Genomic DNA, 23,313 nt, shown 5'->3' on the forward strand with positions numbered 1-23,313 from the left:
GTTGTTCCTTCAAAATATTTTGGCCTAAACATAATATCATCAATTTTACCCTTGAAAAGATCCTCCACTTTCTCATTCACTTTGGCCTGGAAACCTCAAAAACATCTTTGGTTGAACTCTAGCTCTTACACCCATGTCTCTTCCCTGTCACTGGTTTATTAGTACTTACTTAAAAATGTCTCTTTCATTCATCATTATCTCTTCATTCTTGCTGTCATTCCTGTTAGCCTGAATTAAAACTGCTCATTGGTCTGCTAGTTGGTCTCCTTGTTTTAGACCGGGGTCCCCAATCCCTGGGGTCCCAAAGCAGTACTGGTCCATGGCTTGTTAGGAACCAGGCTGCACAGCAGGAAGTGAGTGGCAGGTGAGTGGGCAAAGCTTTATCTGTATTAACAGCCACTCCCCATCACTAATGCTACCGCCTGGGATCTCTCTGTTGTCAGATCAGCAGTGGCATTAGATTCTCATAAGAGTGCGAACCTTGGGCGTGTGCCTGTAGTTCTGGCTACTTGGAAGGCTGAGGCGGAAGGATTGCCTGAGCCCAGCAGGTCGACACTGTGGTGGTGGAGAGCATGCCACTGCACCCCAGCCAGGATGGCAGAGTGAGACTCTTAGTAAAAACAAAACAAAACAAAAAAAGTGTGTAGGGAAATACAGGTTGCCTTGTATCCAAAGCTATTTGACTAAAGAGGAACATTTTGGAGGACTGGTACCACCTAAATCCAAGACATGGTGCCAGTCTGCAGATTTACAAAACACATTAGAGAAGTAGGTCCACAACCATATGCTCAGTTTGGAAAACGTGGCAAGGTGATTCAATGGGGAAGGAAAAGTCTGTCACCAAATATTGCTGGAACAATTGGATACCCACATGGAAACAAAATAAATATCAAAACATACTCCTATACACCTAAGGACAAAAAAAGAGTGCGAATCCAATTGTGAACTGCGCATGTGAGGATCTAGGTTGCACGCTTCTTATGAGAACCTAATGCCTCATGATCTGAGGTGGAACTGAGGTGGTGATGCTAGTGCAGGGGAGTGGCTGCAAATACAGATGAACATTAGCAGTGAGGTGTGACTGTGCATTTTGCCCCCTCCCTGTCTGTGGAAAAATCATCTTCTATAAAACCAGTCCTTGATACCAAAAAGGTTGAGGATCCCTGTTTTAGGCTGTTTTTTTTTCTTCCATCTGTCCATCCATCCTTTGTACTGGGAAACATTTACTGAGCACCTACTTTGCTACTTTTCTGTATCCTAGACAGATATAGTTCCTGCCCTCAAGAGCTCACATCCCTATTAAGATGAATACAATTTAAATATTAGCTTCGTGGTCATATTTCTTTACTCAGAATGCTCACTGACTCAGTGATTTAGTATTTTCACTTTGTTTTCAAAATTTAAATGCATCTTTTATCAGTATTTCTTTGTCCATTGTAAGCTCCTTCCTCTCAGATTTCAATAAAACCCATGCTTTTATCACGGCGACCCTGTAGACTGATCTTCAAATGCTTATAGCCCTGTGTTACACAGCCTATCTTTGAATTATTTTTGTATTGTGTTTTTGCTTTTGTTTCATGTGTTTTAGTCTTTAGCTGTCCCTTTGGAATGATTGCAAAGTACCTGAGGACGAGGATCATGATTTTGACCTCTGCATATTCTCCCTCTCCTACTTGGGACACAGGGTCAAGTCTATAAGGACACTTATTCTATCTCTTCATCAATCCAGTCTGTACAAGTCCCTGCTGAAGATCATCCTGAGAGAAAGTGGACTCCACTGTCAGTATATTTTATAGGCTTCTTGTTTCATTATTAAAAATAAAATCTGATATTAAATTTTTAGAAATAATCAGAAGGGTGGCACACCTCCTCTTCCCTTTCCTAACCACTGTTATTTGTAAGGGGTAGAGGGTGGGTACTCTGGTTGCAATGCCAAAGGGATAGGCCTGGCAGTAGCTTAGAAAGTACAGTTTGGTTTATTCATTGACTAAACGTATACTTGTTTGAATGAAAAATATATATTTGGCTGCTGCATATTAAAATAACTTGTAAACATGTTAGTGGCCAGCAATGTGTAATCACCTAAATTAGTAGATGTGTAAAATGAAGTTTTTAAGAAGTGGAAGCAGAGTGATAAGATATAGAAATACATAAACAATTAAATTTTTTGTAATCTTGCAACAACAGATAAAATAGTTATGTAAAAAACTTACTCAGAGCTGGGCTCGGTGGCTCAGACTGTGATCCTGTGCCTTTGGGAGGCTGAGGTGAATGGATTGCCTGAGCCCGTGGGTTCGAGACCCGCCTGGGCAGGCGAGACCTCATCTCTACAATAAATCAAAAAAAATTAGCCGGGCGTGGTAGCACACGCCTGTAGTTCCAGCTACTTGGAAGTCTGAGGCGGAAGTCTGAGCCCAGCAGGTCGAGGCTGCGGTGGCCGGGAGCGGCCACTGCACTCCAGTCTGGGCGACAGAGTGTGACTCCAACTAAAAAAACAAAAAAAACAACTTAGATATATTGTGCTAGGTGTTGTATAAATGGTTTTCAATAGAAATTAATATTTGTATGAGTCTAAGATTGAAGTGTTGAGCAGATATTGACTGAGTGCCAACTTTTGAAGGGCATTTTAGGGAATATAAAGATGAATATTTATTTTTATTCATTTTTTTCCTTAGGAACCTACATTATAGTATCCTTGATTTTAACCCAAAAGCTGAGAAGTAATAGTATAAAAATAAGGTATGTATATAAATATGCTTCCAAAAGCTCAGATAAAGTGCAAGGGCATTTCAGAGTAGTGACAAATGTCTTTCATCTGGGAGGCTCATGGAAAATTTTACTGAGCAGGTAAAATTTGAATTTTGCCCTGACAGGAAGATATGTGAAGATTTTGAGAGAACTGAGAGAGAGTTTAGAAGTGCTATAAAAAACAAGATATATAATACATGTCATCGATCCAGGTCTGGAGCGCATTTAAGTTTTTATTTCAGCAGCAATCAGAACTGGTTCCTGGGAAAACTAAATAGAACCAGTTGTTTACTACATTTCAGAGTCTTTATCTACATTCATCTTTATTTGTCAGACCAAAAGAGCCATCCAGTTCTTCCTAGGACATGATGGTGGGTAAGAACTAGTTCCTCAGTTTTTTTCCCCCTCAAGTAGCACCATATACTCTAAGAGCTGTGCTATTTTTTTTTAAACCAGGGTAGTCCTATGCAGGCGATAGACATACTTTTTCACATATTGGAATTAAAGATTATTCATAGTTTCTACTAGTTTGACTAATACCACTACTGCTGCTGTTGCTATTATTACTTCTTTACCCCGCTTGCTGTCTAGCAGTACTCCACCACTGACTGAGCAAGTGTCCCATATGCTGAGCATAGTGTTAAAGAGCTTAACTCGTTTATCCTAATGGTCACCTTGTAGAGCAACTGAGGGTTTTTGAGGTTAAAGAATTCGGTAGAGGTCAGGGAGCTTTCCAAGAACACAACAGGCTTGAGTGGAGCTAAAACCTTGGCATATGACCCCTATATCATAGGGACTCCAATGGCGAGTAGTGTAGCTAGTCATAAGGCCCACCATTTTCTTAATGAGCTTTTATTTTGGCAAATCCATGTGAGATAGATTTTGTTCTTTCTTTTCCCCCTATAGCTTTTGCTCAATAAACAAAGGATTCAATTAAAGACATTTTAGTTTGTGTCAAAATTGAATACTTTAAAATTTGGAAGAATAGGATAGAGGATGAAGATAGAAGGACTAGAATAAGATGAACTGTGTAAATGGTTTCACAGTTGATTAGCCCTTAAATGTTTGTCTGTATCAAGTAATCAACTGAAGTACAGTGGCGGTTGTTTACTGCTGTCCAGCTATGAGGAGAGCTAATATTTTATTTTAGTATTTATTTATTTATTTATCTGAAAGTAGGGTTTATTAAGAAGACAGAAAAGCTCCCACAGTGGAAGGGGACTTGAAAGATGTTGCCCTAGAGATAGTATTTTAAAAGTTCAGCCAAGATATCCTAGTTCCTTACAGTCTATCATATTATCTTTTTAAATAGTAATGAGACTATTCTTGTTAGCTTGTATTGATTTGTAGATGACTGAATTGTGACATGCCATAGGAAACGAGAGATCTGCACAGAGTCACTCTCAATTCTTAGGCAAGTAGGAAAGTATACTAACAAAGCTTGCAGCAAATTTAATTTTAAAAAAATTCACCAAGGGCTTCATTGCTTGATGAAAGAAATAAAAACTTGTAAATGGTGTTATGACTTATAGGTTCAAATAATATATACTAATAAATATTCAAGTAATATACTTTTGAAATGTGATGTTAAGTTATTATATTAGTTCTGTAGAAGTGACTGGTTGGCTAGCATATAACAGCTTGATTCTAGTGAAGTGTCATATTGGCTCTTTCATTGGACTGGGTTTTAGATAAGTAATTTCAGAAACAGTACTTTTTTGCTTTATCTTTCTATGAGAATCTTGAGCAGCATGATTGTCCCACACACAGCTCTGACCCAATAGCACCACAGGTGTTTCCATACAAACTCATAATTAATTGAGAAGCTCTTGTGCTCATCTCCTCATTGCACTCAGAATCATACACTTCTCTTCCTTTTGAGGTACTTTCTTATTCTGTTCTGGTTGCTATGGCAGCATATGATAAACTGGGTAACTTATAAATGACAGAAAATTATTTCTCAGCGTTTTGGAGACTGGTAAGTCCAAGATCAAGGTGCTGGTAGATTTGGTTATTGGTGAGGGCCCATTGACTTCTTCATAGATGGTAACTTCTCACTGTGTATTCATATGGCAGAAGGGGCAGGACAGCTCTCTGGGTTTTTGTTTTTTTCTTTTAAGGGTACTAACCTCATTCAAAGTCCCCCAGTGGGTGGGGTGTGGTGACTTACACCTGTGATCTCAGCACTTCGGGAGGCCAAGGCAGGAGGATTACTTGAGCTCAGGAGTTTGAGACCAGTCTGGGCAAAATAGCGAGACCTTGTTAGTACAAAATTAAAAAAAAAAAAAAAAAAAAGGAGTTAGGCATGGTGGAGCATACCCATAGTCTCAGCTACTTGGGAGGCTGTGGTGGAAGAATTGCCTGAGCCCAGGAGGTCAAGGCTGTGGTGAGCCATGATTGTGCCATTGTACTCCAGCCCGGGCAACAGAGTGGGACCCCAACTCAAAGTATAGAAAAACAAACAAAGGTCCCTAATGTCTCTACATCCTAATAATCATCTCCCAAAGTCCCTACCTCCTAATACCCTCACATTGGTGATTAGTTTTTCAACATTTGAATTTTGGAGAGACATAAACATTAAGATCGTAGCAGTCACCTAGCTACCGTCTTTGTAAGAATGAGTCAGTAGCCAAGATGAATTAAAATATCCCTCAAGTGATTTTTTTTCCAGCTCTTTGCACAATTGTTTTCAATTGTAGTCTGTTTTGAATTTGGCAAAATTTTTTTTTTTAGTGACTGATATGGTGCTTGGTTCAATAAAGCAAACCATTTTTGGTGGGAGGGGTGAATCAGAATGAAGGAAAGAATATGGAGGGAGAGGGTGGGTGGTAATGCAGTGCTTTCTAGAGGCTTGGCCTTATGTGTAGGCCATGAAGTCAGTTTTGTGGGTCTCCATCTGTATTCATAAAATGACAGAATAAACTAGCATAGAAAATATCTTAGTGCACAGCACATAGTAAGGATATATATTACTGAGTTCTTCATTACTATATTTACATGTATATGTGCTTTGGGTCATGATGTGAAGTTATTACTGTAATAGTCAAAAGTTTGAAGTCGCAATTATAATAGACTTGAACATATAAAAAATAAATGATATAATCATAAGTAACTGTTCTTAAATTGTATGTACTGCCTGTGATTTTTATTATCTATGAGTCTTTTCTCAATTAGTTCTAAGCTCCTTTAACAGTTTTATTCAACTTTGTCAATGTTTTCAATTCTTACCCTTTTGTTCAATATGCAGTTTTATACATAAATGGCTCTCAGTATTTCTCTTTCAACAATGACTCTTGCAGTTCTGTAAGTGTAAAATACTCAAGTAGTAGCTTTTTGAAAATTTCATCTTTTGCATTTTTAGAAATTGGAAGTATAGTACTGTTTTAAAAATGTAATAGAGTATTGGTAAATAATGTGATCAAATATTTAAAAATGCATTTATTTGAAAAATTGAAGCAACTTGGAATAGTCTTTTAATCACTGTTTTGTGGTAGAGGAATCCAAAGTATTATTCTTTAAGATGCATTGCTGAAAACTATTAGTGCTATAACATAGAATTCTATAATCAGCAAAAATACCTTTTAAAATAATGAAGGTGAAATAAAGCCATTTTCAGAATCTACTGTGGGTTTTTTTGTTTTGTTTTGTTTTTGGAGTTGGGGTCTCACTCTATCATCCAGGCTGGCACGATCACAGCTAACTGCAGCCTTGACTTCCTGGGCTTCTGTGATCCTGCCCCCTCAGGCTTCCAAGTAGCTGAAACCACAGGCTGGTGCCACCCTGTCTATTTTTTATTTTTAATTTTTTTTGCAGCGATGAGGACTCACTGTGTTGTCCAGGTTGGTCTCAAACTCCTGGGCTCAAGCAATCCTCATGCCTATGCCTCCCATAGTGCTGGAATCGTGCCGGCCAGTGTTTTTGAACCCATGCCACCAAATCACGTTACTGTTGCCACTGCATTTTTCTCCCCTCTTCTTTGTATGTCTTTCTATTCCATGAACTGATTTTAATTATCTAGGTCCTTATAATCTTGTGTTGACTCTGGGTAACTCCTTCTCCGATCTCTTGTAGTACATTTTAAATGAAACTGCTAGAAGCATTTAAAGAGGGCTTCAGTAATCTTGCTGAACTATTCTATCTGGGATTGAGGCCAAAGTGATTTCCCACTGTAATTGACCTCCTCTGATTTCTTATTGTCTCTATCTGCTTTTCTGCTCAAGTGTACCTTACTGACAAGCCACCTTTTTCCCTGGCTCTCTTCCCCATTGCTCTTTTGATTGGTCCAGAACTCTTGATTTTGATCTTTTGTCTTCTTGATTCAGTGCTTTTGGTATTGGAAACGGGCTTTGACTTTTGGCATCAGGCATACTTTTGTTTAAACCCCAACTCTAGTTCTGACCAGCTGTTTATCTATGTAGTATCTGGACAGATAACCTCTCTGAACCTCTGTTTTCCCATTGGTGAAATAGGCCATTACCATGTACCTCCATTACAGGTTGGTTGTCAGGATTAACTGAAATCTGTATTAAATTCACCTGACATACTGGTGAATTAAAGCTTATCTCCTTTTCCCTTCCCACCTGCCTAATTCAGTAGTTGGTTCTAACTATTGTGAGAGGCAAATAAGATTTGTAAAGATTAACTAAAACTAACAGCTTAGAGAACACTAAGAAAGTCATAAGTACAAGCAACCAGATGTAAACAGTGGATCTCACTGATTCATGAAAGCTAATGATAGTTTAAATGGCACTGCCTGCCTTTCTTCCTTCTATTTTTTCTTATTAAGTATTGTGTTTGATCCTTAAAGGTGATGATATTTCTGTCACTATATGCTGAATCTTAACTTTGTCTTAACTTTCGCACACCCTCTTGAGGCCTTACCAGGGTTCAAGATCCCTGGAAGAGGGTAAGGGACTTTTGCTTGTTAAAATAAACTGGAGCAATTTATTATAAAAGCCCTTTTTAGAAACCTTGTAATTTATTAGTAAAAACCACTAATTTTGTACTTTTACTATGTATTATTTAGAAATATTCATCTTTGCTTAATATGCACACAAATGTGCATACACACATGAACTCACCCATCACCCCAGGTGCTTTTAAGTTGAGGGGAGCACTTTCTTTCCATATTAATATTTTATTTTGTTTCTTCTGAATTTATAAAAGATGTGAGGTTGGATAATGAATATGCTTTTCAATTTTTCCTGCCTTTCCCCTAGGCTTATCACTGTCAAAAATAACGTAAAAAAACAAAAATTTACTTGCAAAGATTCCTTAAACAGACATTTTATTTCACTTGTGAGTCATTAAATGGAGATTTAGATAACTTATTGAAAACAATTTTCTGTGCCTTATTTGTGATACCAGAGAAGCATTGAATTGAAATGCTTTCTCATTTGTACATTATCCCTTTTAAATAAAATACAAAACATTCCTGCTTTGCTTTGTGGAATTGGAGACAGGTTCTTCAGATTTTACTGTTACTTCATAAACATTCATAAAGATATTTAGATTCCTTCTTGGTTCTGGAAACCTAGCCTTATCGTTAATTTTGTATCTTAGAGTGAAAAATGGTAAAGTATGATACCTGTTCATTTAAATATGTGGACTGCTAATAAGTATAATATCTAATGTGACTTTATTATATTAACTATATGCATGTGAGTGCTTTGTTATTATTTTCTTTTACATATTTGGTTTCTGTGATAAGCCAAAGCAAACCAATTTTCTCATGTCTACAATTTACAACGTTAATTTCTTGTTGATTTATATCATTTAAGATTTTTTTTCCCTGATACCTTTCCTTTGAGGAGTTTGAATTATATAACTAATGATGAATATGTAACAGATAGTGTTGTAAAATTTGAAAAGAAAATCGTTACTCTATTTTTTATTGATTAAAAACAGGTTCATAACTATCTGAACTCCCCAGAAAGCAAGAATTATACTCTGACTCTGATTTATTACATTCATTTACAAATATATTTATTATGTAAATAGCCATATTTATTCAATGGTTTTTCTTTTTATTCTTACAATTTTAGTCACATTTCTATTTTTCTATCACAAACTCCTTTTTCCTTCATTCTGATTTTTTTCTGCAGACCTTTAAAAAGTGATTTACCTAGGTTTAATTGCAGCTGAGGCTACATCATCACAAATCAAGAGAGGCTCTACCTATATATCGGAAAAAGAACAGTGAGGGAGGTGAGTGTGGCTGTGTAGCTCTGAAGTCACAGGTAGACCCATAAGCCACCATCTATGGGAAGCATAGGCAACAGAAATCCGATGTGCTTCAGGTACACTTCATCATTTATACTCATAACTACCTTCCAAGGAAAGTACACTTACTATTCCCATTTTACAGATGGGGAAACAGGCTTAGAGAGGTTAAGTATCTTCTCCAGCGTCACAAAGCCCAGGTCTGCCTGACTGTTGATCCTGTGTTCTTAGACATTGCTTCCCAGCTCCCAATGAAAACACTTTGTGACTTCCTGGATCTTCTTTTTAAACAGCACATTTCAGGGTCATGTCACTTGCTGTAGTCTGCCAGCAAGCGATAGCTACCATAGCAGCAGAGCAGACTTTTGGTTTGGCATGCTCACAGCACTGGTGGTGCCAGGCCCCATTGGTATTTGTTGGTTGATTGTCATAGTGCCATCAGGAGTGGAATGGCTTTCTGATCATAATATTGACATGTATGAGGCCAAGATACAGTTACACTTGATGACATAGGCTTAGTTAAACTTACTCTTGAACTGAAGGATTAGATTTAAAAAACAATACACGTGCATGGGAAAGATTGTTAGTTTCACATGATTCACCATAGAGCTGGGCCTTCCTTTACTCAGCTGCAGAAAGAAGTGTGATGCAGCTCTCCAAAGGCTTGGTTATCAGATATCATGTCACCTGAGATTACAACATTGGTTGAAATTTCCTTAAAAATCACCTATCTTACCTTAAAATTTATATGTATTTTACATTCTATTCAATACATGTATGCTATAATGTAAAAAATGTTTACATTACTTACCATTGAGTAAGACTGCTGCTCTAGGAAGGTTCTCTCTCTCTCTCTCTCTCTCTTTTTCTCTCTTTCTCTCTCAACTTTAAGACTTCTGAGTATAATAGCACCACTTTGTCTTTCAAGGTTTCTGGAACAAAGTGTGATTATATGTGAGAGATCAACTCTTTTATTATGTATGAATTGGCTTCTTTAAGAAACAGTCTCTTTTGATGCAGTGTAATCTTTAAATTTTCTTCATAAAGTACTTCTGAGAGAAAATGAACTCTTCAATGAAGAGGGGATGAATGATTGTCCCTGTAATACTCAAGCCGTGGCACTGTCATCAGGACATCTGTGGCAAAAACCTCTAGGTGTCCCTGTGAGCTACTAAAGTGTTAGTTTCTCCTAATCGAACTGGCTCTGAAAGACTGGTGATATGGAAAGATCTGAGCCATGGGAAGTGTAGTTACTAATTAGTTCTGTAACCTTATATTTATATTCTCTGGAACTCAGTTTCTTTATCCATAAAATGAAGCGTTCAAACACAATGATAACAGCCTTGACATCACTTAAAAAAATAAAAAAAGAGGAATCAAGTTATTTGCTAGACTTGACTGCACAAAGCTGAAAAGTTAAATTTTAAAAATTCCACAGGTGACTGTGGTCTGGGAGGTGTGTGCATGTGTGTCAGGTAATTGAAAGATCAACCTGAATGGAACATTTTGTGTCAAGTCCAGATGTACCACTGTTATGTCCCTAGATTATCTTTTAACTCTGGGAAGTAACCAGTGTTTTTACTGTACAGGTAAATAAGAAAGTTAGGTTTAAATCAAGTTTGAATACAGTTTATACTTGGAGTCGAGGAAAAAGGATTAATCTTGGACTTATTTTTTTTAATGTATTCTCTGTGGTAACCTTAAGAAAGCACCTCACAGATACTACGACTATAGGAAGCGTAAATGATCAAGGGCCTCAACTGTTGTACTCCGAAATTCACTGCTGCCTGTATGCTTAGGACTTGCTTCCCAAGGGCTGCTTCTAGCCGTGGACTGAGGGCAGCAGGGTTGCCAAGCTGGCCCCTCTATGGGGGACACTTGGCTCTAGCACTCCCTGATGCTGGCCCCTCCTTAGCCTAGCAATCTGGGACAATTCCGCCTAACCTGGCATCTCTCCTCCACTCAGGGTCAGATTTGCATTGTGGTCCATCAGATTTCCTAGTCTTTATTGGCTCCCTCCCCATTTTCTATTTTAGGAATTTTAAAAATGAAATTCTTGCATGTTCAATCCTGTCTTGGCACTTGTTTCTCAGAGGTCTTAGACTAACACTTCTTCCTACTATTTCCATAGAAAGATATTATCATAGGAAATTACTAAGGAGAGAAAGGTTGTTTACCATAATTTTAGTGACAACAATATTCTACTACTGCTAGATTCTTACGTTTTGGAAAGTTTAAACTTTATGTAATTGAAAGCTAGCCTCTCAGAAATTTTTTCACATATTGGTTTATTGGTAGTCTTTGTATGTAAACCAGCTTTCCGAATGACTTTGGATTGTTACAATAGTCAGATCAGGAGCTCTTGTTTTTTAAAATGTTAATTTACTCAGGATAATTGAATGGCTGTGAGATATTAAGCAAGTCATAAGTTATCTCATCTTTGCAATATCTAAGGATATTTAATGGGAAGTTAAAAGGAAATATTTTTGAGGGTGTATTGATAACTGCTTTTAGTAGAAGAAATCAGTGTTAATGATAGTGGCAAATTTGTTTCTTGCAAACATTTGGTAATTCTTGCTTTCATTTTGTATCATTTATACAAAGGTGCTTATTTTTTATATGCCTTTCTTTGCAGAATCATAGTGAAAGATTCGTTTTCATTGCAGAGTGGTATGACCCAAATGCTTCACTTCTCCGACGTTATGAACTTTTATTTTATCCAGGGGATGGATCTGTTGAAATGGTAAATAAGCCTTTCTTTGTTTGGATGTTGGCACAGGGGTGAATGTGGGACAGGGAGAGAAATAAGATTGCCTTTTGTAGAATTGCTTTAAAATTCATTTTTATATATGAGAATTCTCTTCTTTGGTATTCATTATAATTTCAATCTGAGAAGATAACTTTGTCTTTTTTTGTTTGTTTGTTTGTTTTTGAGTTGGAGTCTCACTCTGTCGCCCAGACTGGAGTGCAGTGGCCGCTCCCGGCCACCACAGCCTTGACCTGCTGGGCTCCAGCGATCCTTCCACCTCAGCCTTCCAAGTAGCCGGAATTACAGGCGTGCGCTACCACACTCGGCTGATTTTTTGATTTATTGTAGAGATGAGGTCTTACCTGCCCAGGTGGGTCTCAAACCCGCGGGCTCAGGCAATCCACTCACCTCAGCCTCCCAAAGGCGCGGGATTACAGGCTGAGCCACTGAGCCCAGCTCTGTCTTTTTTTTAATGTCAAGAATAGGAATATTTTTTGGTTAGAAAGATGAAGTGGGATTATTCATGTTTGGATTAAGCAGTAATTGATAAGTGGCTATAGATACAGATTAGCATGGTCATAAATTTGTCACTGTTATTGAAAGCTGTTATTGTTACAGAAAGTCAAATTGAAGAGGATTGAATTCTGTTGTGTTTTTTTTTTTTTGTCTCCCTTCATTGGCAACACCTTTAACAAATGGGTCTATTTGGTATTGAGATTTTGTGTATGCAAGAAAGAAAAATTGGGGCATATAACTAACTTTCTTTGGGATTCCATAGGCACTAATTTGCTGAAATGATTTGGTAATAAATCTTTCTATTCAGGGTTTTTAAAAGTATTAATTTTGTAATAAGCTTTTATGTTATTACTGGATTAGATTAGGAAATATGTTAAAAATTATAATTAGTATCTGTAGCAAAAAAGAAACAGAATGCAACCTATCTCTGATAGGACAGAGTTAAGAACTATTTCTGCCTTATAATAAGATGGACATTCTTACTGATTTTTAAAATTGTATTGTTTTTTATTGTAGCATGATGTAAAGAATCATCGCACCTTTTTAAAGAGGACCAAATATGATAGCCTGCGCTTGGAAGATTTATATATAGGCAACAAAGTGAATGTTTTTTCTCGACAATTGGTATTAATTGACTATGGTGATCAGTATACAGCTCGCCAACTGGGCAGCAGGAAAGAAAAGTAAGACAACAGTTTCATCATCTTTTGTCATTCCTTGTGGGCCTAAAGTCAGTTTGAATCAAGGTGAGGGGATTTAACCGTAGAAGAATGGACAGGACCTGGAAAGCGATTGCCCTCATTCTGTCTTTTTTTCAGTTGTTAATGAATAATATCATAATTGTATATGTCTTCATTCTGTCTTCATTCATTTTATATTTCCTGTAGCACTTAGCACATGTCCTCCCACATTGCAAACACCCTGTCTGTATTAACTGAATGAATTAATGAATAATGTTTTAAAGTTTATTTTCTACTCTTTCCTTTTTCCATTTTCTCCCTGCTCTCAAATGATGACTTTTGATCTAGTTGAAAAGCAAGTTTTTGTCTAGATTGTTTGTAACTAATGTTTTCAATTCTTGAGCTTTATTTACAGTTATGTGTCCAATAAATTGTTGACTGATGAAGAAAGACAATACAAGCTTTATAAAAAGAAAAAAAGATATATAAAGAAATTGTGATACAGGGAGATCGATCTGTCTTGTTCACAACTTTATCCCTAAAAACTGTTGTAGTGATAACTCAAACAGTAGTTATTCACAGGGTGTAGCCCACAAAAATTTGTTAAATGAATGAATGAATGAGTTTACCTCAGTGGAAATGTCTGGAGGTACAGTATTTCTGGAGGAAGAGTTTCTCAGTGGCTGGCATCCCTGCCTTCCTCTCTCTCTCCCATTGCAAGTACACATCGTGTGTCTTCACAAGTACACAACGTGTGTCTATTTCTCTCTCTCTCCCATTGCAAGTACATAGCATGTGTCTTCACAAGTACACAACATATGTCTATTTCTCTCCCTTTTGTTTGTCAAAGCTGCATTCGTCATTCTGACTTTCTCTCAGTTTTGATTTTAAGAGAGACAAAAGTTGGAGATGCAGTCTAATTTTTATTTGACTTTAGAAATCAGGGACTTTTGAGGCCAGGTGCAGTGGCTCACACCTGTAATCCCAGCACTGTGGGAGGCAGAAGCAAGCAGATTGCCTGAGCCCAGGGGTTCAAGACTGGCCTGGGCCACTTGGTGAGACCTCGTCTCTACAATGAATCAAAAAATTATCTGAGTGTAGTGCCACATACCTGTGGTTCCAGCTACTTGGAAGGCTTAGGTGGAAGGACCACCTGAGCCCAGCAGGTCCAGGCTGTGGTGGTGTGAGCACACCACTGTACTACAGCCTGGATGACAAGAGTGAAATTGCAACTCAAAAAAAAAAACCAAAAAAAAAAACCCAAGGGCTTTTGATAATGTTTTCTTCTGGATATCAGTTATCAATTTTCAGTATTCCAAAGTGATGTTTTAATTTTCAATCTTTACATTTATGAGTTTCAACTTTCTGAGTCTAGAATTATTATACTTAAAATGAAATTTTAATTTCTTTGTCTTCTTTCCTGGATCTGATTTCTGTGGTTTATATTTAATATGGTTTTGGGAGACTTTTTTTGAATCTGCAGCATGATTGTTACTGTAATTAAAAATAGAAATCATTGGTGGCAGTTAAGGCATGTGTATGAAAAGTTCCAAAAACTAATTCAATGGGAAAAAAAATCAAAATAATTTTTGAGATCTGCCACTTACATCATGAGTTGATTACCTAACATCTGAGTCCCTCATCATAATATGGCATCTCTTTCTGTGCTGTCCCTAGCATTTCTTTGCAAGCTCTTTATAATTCTTTAGGTGATCTGATGCTCAGTGTGAGTATTAGTATACACGTGGTGACAGGTCAGAGGGGTGGTGTGTGATTCATAAAAAAGGAAGACCAATGATTCCCAGAATAACTATGAAATAGGAAAAAATTGACAGTTAATAAGTAGTAATGTTATATTGTTATGAGGGCTTAATGGTAAAAGTCTTTGTGACTAAGGAAGTACCAATCATAATTCCTTCATGACATCTAATACATATACATAGCTTTTATTTATGGAGCACCTGCTATATGCCAGTCACTGTGACGTGTACTTTATATACATCTTAGCTCAACACTACTTTAAATTTTAATTTAAACTAGCAAAATCAGTGAATTAGTGCATCAGAGTTAACAGTCTGACCTAATCAAAGTAAAATAATAGCCATAACAATTATAATTTATATATTTAACTTTGATTTGTCTGAATTTAATGTTATTAAATGTATTTTATAGAATGAGTAAGTAACTTGATCACAGACACACAACTAGAAAGTAAAGGGAAACCCAGCAAGATTCTGTTGTGTTCTGCTCTAAAATGTTTTCTCTTTCTACTAAACATCTTATTAGTATGCTGGCAAGTAGTATTTAATGAGACTGACTTTAAAACAGGAGGAACAGAAGAATTCTATTTTAATGTGAAGACAAATTTGAAATATTTGGTCATTATAAATATCGTTAATGAAAATACGTGCAGTGTTATATATTTTACTGACTTAAATTGTTTCACCATTTTATCTTATGATTTTTTTTCTGAACTATACATGGGTTAGTAAATCCAGCAACCATTTGGGTGATTTAAATAAACTTTTTTTGAATCCAATTATTTTTTTAAAATGTATTATTTAAATAACAAAAAGTAAGCATATGGAAATATAAGTATATGTTTATCAGGGTCCCACAGAAACATCTTCTGTGTATAAATTGTAATTTAGTCCAGTGCTTAGTTTTGTGTAGTATCAAGAAAAGTTTGTGAGCTAACTACATATTCAACTCCTGGAGTCTTTCTGGAGTAAAACCTGTGGTAAGAGGGATGGGTAATGTTGATCTCCATGAGCCTGTCAGCTAATTGGGAGGTTATTATCTACAGAATTTAATATCATTCATCTGAACTCACAGCTTCAGCTTTCCAATTCCCTTTGACTGTAGAAATCTGACCTTTGATTCACATTTCTATCCTGTCTTTACAAAGATCCTTTAATCTAATGGATAAAGGTGATTAGTTGTCAGTGAGTTGTAGTATTTGACTTTAATATTACCTAGTAATGAATTAATGCTTTATGAGCCTATTGTTTAGAGGTAGACATAGAACAATCTGTATCTTCCTAAAAGTGTATTACTCCAAACCAGAAATACTGAAATAGTTTCATATGAAGCTATATGTATATATATATGAATGATAGAAGAATTTTTACATGATAGACTGCTGTTCCACATGTGATATATGAGGTCTTAAAATATTTGGTAGCTTATATATAGTTAGAAGTTTGTAAAACTCAATGAAAAAAAGCTAGTATCCTATTAATTTTGAGTATTCAGACACTTAAGTTTAGCAATCCTCATTCCTATTGAGTCTCAGCCAGAAAGCAAACAGTTTAATCAAATTAAAGGGATAAAGACATCATCACTAGGTTAGGTGAACAGTAATAAGGGCAGTGTATAGTAATCTTTGATCCTAATCTTTGATCTAAGTCCAAGTTATTTGAGGCTTTATCACAGCAGAAACTCAATGACAGTAGATTCCCCTGTCCTCATGAAGATGTACTAAAATAAAATGGGAGTAGACAGCAAACCATTCTTTAGGTGGGACCTATGCTTAGCAATGGCTTAAGAATGCTCTCTCTGGAGGCCGGGAGATTGACCTAAATTACCTTCTGAGTTTTTAAAATTTTTTTTATTTTTTATTTTTTTAAATTTTTAAATTTTTTTACTTTTAAAGAATTTTTATTGTAAAGATGTGGGGTACAATTCAGGGTTAGGTATACAAACATTTTTTTTTTTTGAGGTGGAGTCTCACTCTGTCGCCCAGACTGGAATGCAGTGACCGCTCCCGGCCCCTGCAGCCTCGACCTGCTGGACTCCAGCGATCCTTCTGCCTCAGCCTTCCAAGTAGCTGGAACTGCAGGCGCATGCCACCACACCGGCTAATTTTTTTGATTTATTGTAGAGATGAGGTCTTACCAAGTTGCCCAGGCGGGTCTCGAACCCACGGGCCCAGGCAATCCACTCACCTTAGCCTCCCAAAGCATGGGATTACAGGCTGAGCCACCGAGCCCGGCACCTTCTGAGTTTTTTAATACGACCAATAATTTTAAGTATTTGCTTAACCCAAATATGCCTTAATGATAATAATTTTTTTAAGGTACTGAAATAGTACTTCATATAGTTTCTAGATTTAGGGTTTTTTTTAGGGAATACTTATGAATGTACATGTATTTCCTGAGATTAGAATTTGATTCATAGGAACTATCTGCATTTTTTATATTTGAAGATTTGGAAATATCACAAGATAGATATTTGAAAAAATTTTATTGGGAGAAAAGTGTTATAGAATGTTTTATGTTGAGACTTTGAAGCAGCCTCAGGGTTCAAGTGCTATGTACTTAAGCAGGTATTGGGATATAATAATGGCAAGTGACTTAAAAAACATTACAAATTAATAATGCTAAAAACCCACTCTTCCCCTTCCCTATCCCAAGTGGAATAAATGAAGTTAGAGGACACTACAAATGATTCCTATCTCTTCCCCTGGTTGCTATGGTTCTGCACTCCTTGTTTCTGCCTCTACCTCTCTAATTCTTCTCAGAGTCATTTTGATGTCTCCTTAAATGACAGAAACCAAAAAGACTTCTGGTGTCCCTAGGGTCTGTCCACAGCCCTTTTTCCTCATTCTGTTTACTCTCCCAAGGGATTCCATGTACTTCCATGACTTCAACTATACATATGTTGCTTTCCAAATTTATATTGTCAGCCCAGCTGCAAAACCATATGTTCAACTTTCTTCTGAAACTTTCCATGTGGATTTCTCACAGGCACTTAAATATTAACAAATTCTCTTTCATTGAAAAACTGCTACTTCTGTTCACTAGCCCCACATTCATGCAATCATAGACTTAGAAAATTGGGAACTGTCCTTGAGTCCCGTCTTTATTGTAACCTACACACAGATGGGGACTTAATCTTATCAATGTACTTGCCTCTTTCAAAAATCTCCCTTATTTCTCTTTTCCATCCTCCACATTCCTTGTATTTAAATCAGCTTCTTCTTGTCTCTCAAGCTCAGTTAGTCTCCATTCTCCAAATTATTAACTGAGGGAGAACTGACATAGGAATATGGATATACATAAAAACAAAGTATTCATTTTACTTAGGTCTCTGGTAAAAGCTATGTCTGAGGATGGTTGAGGTTTTCTTTCTATCCCTAATCTTTCCATTCATTTTGCTGATCTGTAACTTGAGGCCTGCCCAAAGGAAAATGGAACTTTAGAAAAAACGTTGAGAGCACTCTTGGCCAGGGTCCTCTGCCTGCCTTCCAGCCCATCAAGCACAGGAGAGGAAGCACTAGAAAGAAACAAATTTCTATGCAGGTGCTGGACTCTGAGGTTATTATAGTTCATCCTCACAGTGAACTGGCTAGGAAAACTGACTGACCACATGCAGAAGATTGAAACAGGACCCCTACCTGTCACCATACACAAAACATCAACTCTGTATCAAAGACCTAAACATAAAACTTGAAGCTATAAGAATCTTAGAAAACACAGGAGACACCCTTATATTAATCGCACTAGGCAACCAATTCCTGATCAAAACCCCAGATGTCCATGCCATAAGAGATTAGATTAACAAGTGGGCCCCTCATTAAACTGAAAAGCTTTTGCAAAGCAAAATAAGCCATTAAGAGAGCAGGGAGACAACCCACAGACCAGGAAAAGATATTGTCAGCCGTATACCTGACAAAGTCCTAACATCTAGGATCTACAAGGAACTCAAACGTGTCAAAAGGAAAAAAACAAACAGCCCCATTAAAAAATGGACAAAAGACAAGAATAGGCACTTTTCAAAAGAAGACACATGGGCAGCCAACCGACACATGAAAAAAATGTTCAGCCTCACTAATCATTAGAGAAATGCAAATCAAAACCACATAACCCCAGTAAAAATGGCCATCATTAATAAAACAGAAAACAACATATGTTAGTGAAGATGCAGAGAAAAGGAAATGCTTTTACAGTGCTGGTGGGAATGCAAAGTAGTTCATCCTCTATGGAAAACAGTGTGGTGATTTCTAAAAGAACTAGAAATTGACCTTCCATACGACCCAGCAAATCCTCTACTGGCAATATACCTAGGGAAACTGAAATCATTCTACAAAAAAGATACCTGCACACGTATGTTTATTGCAGCACTGTTCACAATAGCAAAAACATGGAACCAACCATGCTGCCTATCAAAACTGGACTGGATTTTAAAATGTGGTACATATACACAATGGAATATTATGCAGCCATAAAGAAGGACAAATATATGGACTTCACAGCAACTTGGATGACTTTAGAGTCTTTAATACTCAGTGATCTATCACAGAAATGAAGAACTGAGTACCACATGTTCTCACTCATAAGCAGACCTTGAACATTTAACATAATACTATAAGAATGGGATTGACAGTAGCAGGACACTGCCAGGGGAGAGAGGGTGAGCACATAACATCAATAAGGGTAACTTATCTCAAACCAGGTGAAGGGAGGCCCAAATTTTATCTGTACAATGACCAATTTTATACCTAAACCTGAATTGTAACCCACATCTTCAAAAATAAAAAGAAACCTCTAGATTTTCATTGGTAAGGTTAGTATGCTGTGATTATTGGTGTTTTTCACATATTTCCACTTTTTATCATTTTCTTGCTTTTCTATTTTTTCTTCTTCTTGCCTTTTTGGGATTTGTTGAAGGGTTTTTCTCTTTTCACTTATTTTTTCTCAGTATAGTTTTCTGCTGAAGCATTAACAAATTATCACAAAGAGTCAGTTGCTAACACTATACAAACTTATCTGACATTGTGTCAGGAGTCCAACACAGGTCTCGCCAGGCAGAGATCAAGCTGTTGGGAGGGCTGCATTCCTTTCTGGAGACTGTAAGCTCTGAGGAAGAATCCATTTTCTTGCCTTTTCATCTTCTTAAGGCCACCCACACACCTTGGTGTGTGACCTCTTCCTGTATCTTCAAAGCCAGCTATAGCAGCGTGAATTCTTTTCACTTTGACATCTCTCTGATTCTCTGCAGCTGGGGAAAGTTTTCTGATTTTAAGGACTTGTGTGATTAGATTGGGCCCATGGGAATAATCCAGAATAACTGCCATCATCTGGAGACCTGTCTTAACTACATCTGCAAAGTCCCTTTTGTTATGTAAAGTAACATATTTATAGATTTTAGAGATTAGGGCATAGACATCTTTGGGAGTGTTATTATTCTGCCTGCTGTATTCTCCGTTGGTTTAGAGGTTATATAGTTCTATACTATAGCCTTGAAAATTTTCCATATATGTAACTTAAAGCTCTTACATTTCTATAATAATTTGATCTCCCAGGAAATACAGAGTTTAGGACACTTTAGGGCTAATCTTCTCCCGTACATCTTACAGAGTTGTGTTATTATTGTTGTTTTGAATATTGCTTTTTACCTGCAGATTAGACATTTTAAAATGTATTTATTTATTTTTGGGATAAGCAATGTTTGCTTAGATTTACTTATACTTTTATTCATCAGTTCCTGTTGCATATCACACTGTCCCTTTGGAATGATGTCTCTTTTTGAATGTTATCCTTTATCTCTTCTTTGTAAACTACCTGTTGTTGATTTTTTTAAAAATCTGTAAATGTTTTCTTATTTCACCCTGTTTCTTTAACGATGCTGTTGCTAAGTACAGACTTCTAGGTTGATAGTTACTATCCAATTTTCTTCTCGTTAGCTATGTTTGTCTTACTGGTGAAAAAAATCCTACTATGAGAAAACTAATTGGTCCCCTTTTTTGGATTTCTTGAATAAATGCCAGTGTTGCCAGAACCATTGGAAGTACCAAAGAAAAAGTGGCAGCAAGTCTTTATCGTAGAAACTGAACTATACCAACTAATCTGGTTTATATCTTGCACTTGTAAATATTATTCTTGAGGATTTGGTGTTAATACCCCCTTGTAATAATATTTGTAGTAACATTATTTGTGATGTGAAAGAAGCACAGATCTGCGAGTCTGGTGAGCTAGGTGTTTTGTCCTGGAGATGGTACTGACCAGCTGTGCGACCTTTGGCATGTTTCCTCTCTAGATCTAGTTTCCTCATCTGTAAAATAAGAACACTCAGGTGATCTTCATGTCCAAATTTTTATTCTGAGACTTCAGAGGAAAAAATGCATAGATCTGATATAGCTTCTTGGAAGAAAGCATGATTTGAAAAGTTAGCATGGTGTTACCTATTCATATACATGGTTGGATAAGAAGACATTTGGTTCTTTGTGTATCACCCATGCTATGAATAAAGAGTCAATAGAGGAATTTATAATTATTTTCAAAGCAATGCTGAACTGACTGCAAAGCATACATATGTTAGAGTCTCAGAGACCAAAGCCCAAACTCATAATATGTTTAATGCAGCTTTTTGGAGATTAATCCTTTGTATAAAATGTATTCTAAATAATAGAAATTTTAAATGCCCATGCATTTTAATTTTGGCATATTAAAAATTACAATTTTAGTGGTTTTTGTCTAAACATCTTTTTCCCAAGTTTGGTACTTAATTTTTATTTTTTATTTTTAAATTTTTATTTTAAAGATGGGTACTCTTCAGGGTTAAGTATACAAATGGCCATTGTACAGGTACAAGTAAAGTTGGGGCCTTACTTTGGTCCCCATTTCACATGGTTTAAGATCAGGTACCCTTACTGAAGAAGTGTGCCTCTTTCCCCTGGCAGCTTCCCACTACTGCCAATCCCTTTCTTTAAATATTATGATAATTATTCAGGGTTTGCTTATGAGTGAGAAAATGTGGTACTCAGTTCTTTGTTTCTGTAATACATCACTGAGCCTTATAGACTCTAAATCCATCCAAGGCGCCATGTAGTTCATAATTTTGTCCTTCTTTATGGCTGATAATATTCCATTGTGTATATGTATCACATTTTAAAAATCCAATTCAGTTTTGATGGGCAGCATGGTTGGTTCCATGTTTTTGTTATTGTGAATAATGCTGCAATAAACGTGTGTGCAGGTATCTTTTTCATAGACTGATTTCAATTCCTCCGGGTATATTCCCAGAATGGGGATTGCTGGGTCATGGAATGTCGATTTTTAGATCTTTTAGGAATCACCACACTGTTTTCCACAGAGGTTGTACTAGTTTACACTCCCCTAACAGGGTAGAAGTGTTCCCTTTTCCCTGCATCCTCTTTAGCATCTGTTGTTTGAGTTATTGATGATGGCCATCCTGACTGGAGTTAGGTGGTTTCTCAGTGTAGTTTTAATTTGCATTTCTTTGATGATTAGTGAGACTGAGCATTTCTTCATGTATCTGTTGGCTGCTTGTATGTCTTCTTTTGAGAAGTGTCTATTCATATCTTTTGCCTACTTCTTAATAGGGCTGTTTGTCTTTTTCTTTTTGGCATGTTTGAGTTCCTTGAAGATCCTAGATATTAGGCCTTTATCAGATATAAGGTTGGCAAACATTTTTTTCCATTCTGTCTCCTTGCTCTCATGATGGTTTCTTTTGCTTTGCAGGAGCTTGTCAATTTGAGGTATCCAAATAGGAAAGGAGGAAGTCAAGTCATCCCTCTTTGCTGATAATATGATTCTATACCTAGAAAATCCAAGAGTATCCATCAAAAACCTTCTTGCACTGATAAAGAACTTTGGCAAAGTCTCAGGGTACAAAATCAACATGCAAATGACAGTTGTGTGATGTCAAAAAGTCCTCCTTTCCGTTTAGGTTTTTGAGTTTGTTTTCATATAGATGTACATAGTAATCTCTGATAATTTTTTTGTATTTCTTCAGGGTTTGATGTGATTTGATCTTTGGCATTTCTGATTGTAATTATTTAGGCTTTTTCTCTCTTTTTCTTGGTCAATCTGGCTAGGGGTTTGTCAATCTTTTTTATTCTTTCAAAGAACCAGCTCCTTGTTCGGTTGATTTTTTTTCTATTATATTTTTGTCTTCTATGTCCTGTGTTTGGACTTTTACTTTGGTGATCTGGATTCTTTTTCTGAAGTTTTGATGGTATTGTCTTTCTAGCTCCCATAGGTGATTTGTTAGGCTGTTAACTTGTGAGCTTTCCATTTTCTTTATATTTGTTTGTAAAGATATGAATTCCCCTCTCAGTACTGTTTTAATGACATTCCAGAGGTTTTGGTAAGATATTTATTTATTTGCATTTGTTTCCAGAAATCTTTTAATTTCTGCTTTGATTTCTATGTTGACCCAGGAGTTGTTCAGCATCATGCTGTTTAGTGTCCATGTCTTTGTTGGTTTTAGGGTAGCTTTGTTGGTGTTGATGTTTACTTTTATTCCACTGGTCTGAGAAGGTGCATGACAGTATTTCAATCTTATGAAATTTGTTTATGTTTGATTTATGACCAAGAATGTGACCAATCTTGGAGTACATTCCATGTGATGATGAGTAGAAGGTATATTCCA

The 23,313-nt window shown here is 36.7% G+C and overlaps 1 protein-coding gene across 1 annotated transcript in view; it reads left to right on the forward strand.

The window, feature by feature from the left end:
- NME7 (NME/NM23 family member 7) overlaps positions 1-23,313 on the forward strand; it is a gene marked incomplete at its 3' end in the record, with an annotated part of 131,480 nt that overhangs the window by 23,581 nt on the left and 84,586 nt on the right. Inside the window, exons 2-3 of the mRNA XM_008067377.1 lie at positions 11,606-11,713; positions 12,752-12,918. Coding sequence (XP_008065568.1) covers positions 11,606-11,713; positions 12,752-12,918 — 275 coding nt within the window. The remainder of the gene's footprint in view (positions 1-11,605; positions 11,714-12,751; positions 12,919-23,313) is intronic.

This window comes from Carlito syrichta, unplaced genomic scaffold, assembly GCF_000164805.1.
Source record: "Carlito syrichta isolate Samal-C Ts95f unplaced genomic scaffold, Tarsius_syrichta-2.0.1 Scaffold309493, whole genome shotgun sequence".
NCBI classification, from domain to species: domain Eukaryota; kingdom Metazoa; phylum Chordata; class Mammalia; order Primates; family Tarsiidae; genus Carlito; species Carlito syrichta.